Source organism: Austrofundulus limnaeus, unplaced genomic scaffold (assembly GCF_001266775.1).
Source record: "Austrofundulus limnaeus strain Quisiro unplaced genomic scaffold, Austrofundulus_limnaeus-1.0 Scaffold49, whole genome shotgun sequence".
In the NCBI taxonomy this organism is placed as follows: Eukaryota; Metazoa; Chordata; class Actinopteri; order Cyprinodontiformes; family Rivulidae; genus Austrofundulus; species Austrofundulus limnaeus.
The window spans coordinates 2,482,286-2,483,509 of record NW_013952451.1 but is presented as its reverse complement, the minus strand read 5'-3'; the positions used below and the strand labels follow the sequence as shown (position 1 = coordinate 2,483,509).

The 1,224-nt window shown below is 44.4% G+C and overlaps 1 protein-coding gene across 1 annotated transcript in view; it reads left to right on the top strand.

The window, feature by feature from the left end:
• Positions 1 to 1,224, top strand: part of mtx3 (metaxin 3) — a gene marked incomplete in the record, with an annotated part of 4,711 nt that overhangs the window by 712 nt on the left and 2,775 nt on the right. Inside the window, 4 exon segments of the mRNA XM_014008431.1 lie at positions 172 to 248; positions 324 to 416; positions 501 to 683; positions 761 to 837. Of these exon segments, the coding sequence (XP_013863885.1) occupies positions 172 to 248; positions 324 to 416; positions 501 to 683; positions 761 to 837 (430 nt within the window).

Genomic DNA, 1,224 nt, shown 5'->3' with positions numbered 1-1,224 from the left:
GATGCTATATTGCCTTATATGTATTAGCTCGACGCTACACATTCTCCTCTCATCACTCAATTTAGTTTGTTTGTTGCGCTAGCGCCGAGCTAATACATATAAGGCAATATAGCATCAGTGCTATTGCTTAGTGTTTCTATGTTTGCATCACGCTATCCCTTTTGTCCACAGCGAACATCCCAGAGTTACTCTGTGGAGACTCTGTAGTTCAAGAACCTGCACAGATTCTTAACTTCATGAGAAAACAGGTGAGTATCTGCTTCTTTAAAGCTTGTAGTTAAATCATTAGATTTACTGTATGAGCTTTTCTTCCATTGCTGCAGAGGTTTAACGCCGATTATGAGCTGACGGCCAGACAAGGAGCAGACACGATGGCCTACATCGCTCTGCTCGAAGAGAAGCTGCGTCCAGCTCTGGTAGCTCCGCCCGCCCTCTGCTGTTTTCTTAACAAACGTTTTTATATCTCATTCAGTGTGACCATATTGTGTCGTGTYCCACAGCTGCACACTTTCTGGGTGGATGCAGAAAACTACGCCAATCTGACGMGGCCGTGGTTCGCGTCCCGCTCGCCGTTCCCGCTCAACTTCCTGGTCCCGAGTCACCACGCCAACATCGCACTCTCTCGCATCCTCTTAACCAAAGGAGAGGCGCCRCTGCACCGGATCTCTGAGGTGGAGGGAAAGGTAGTTCCCTCGGTCGTSTGAGGCTGCGGCGTTTCTGTTTGACTGTTTTTATTCAGGTGTTTCCTGCTCTGCCTCAGATCTACAGCGATGCTAAAGAGTGCTTGAATCTCCTCTCCTATCGACTGGGAAGTGCTAACTACTTTTTTGGCAACTTGTGAGTTCTCCAATATTCATTCAGGTTTAAGTGATCCTTTTAAASRGGCAATATTATGTGTTTCTCAGGCATACATTTAAATACTATACCATTATAAAGTATCTATGTCACCTTTAGTTGTTATTAAAATGCTGTTTTTATGTTTAAATAGAAAATAAACTTATCTTCTCATCATTTCCTCTTCTAAACGCCTTGAAATTGGCCTCTGTCTCTTTAAGAAACTCCTTCCGCTTCTGTCTCGCCCATTTCCGTGTTGGGGGGGGTGGTGCTATGATGCCACAGCTTTGAGCTTTTGCGCTAGCTCCAACACTATATTATCTTATATGTATTAGTTCAGCGCTACTGCAACAAACAAGCTAAACTGAGGTCCTCCATCCATATTTTCAG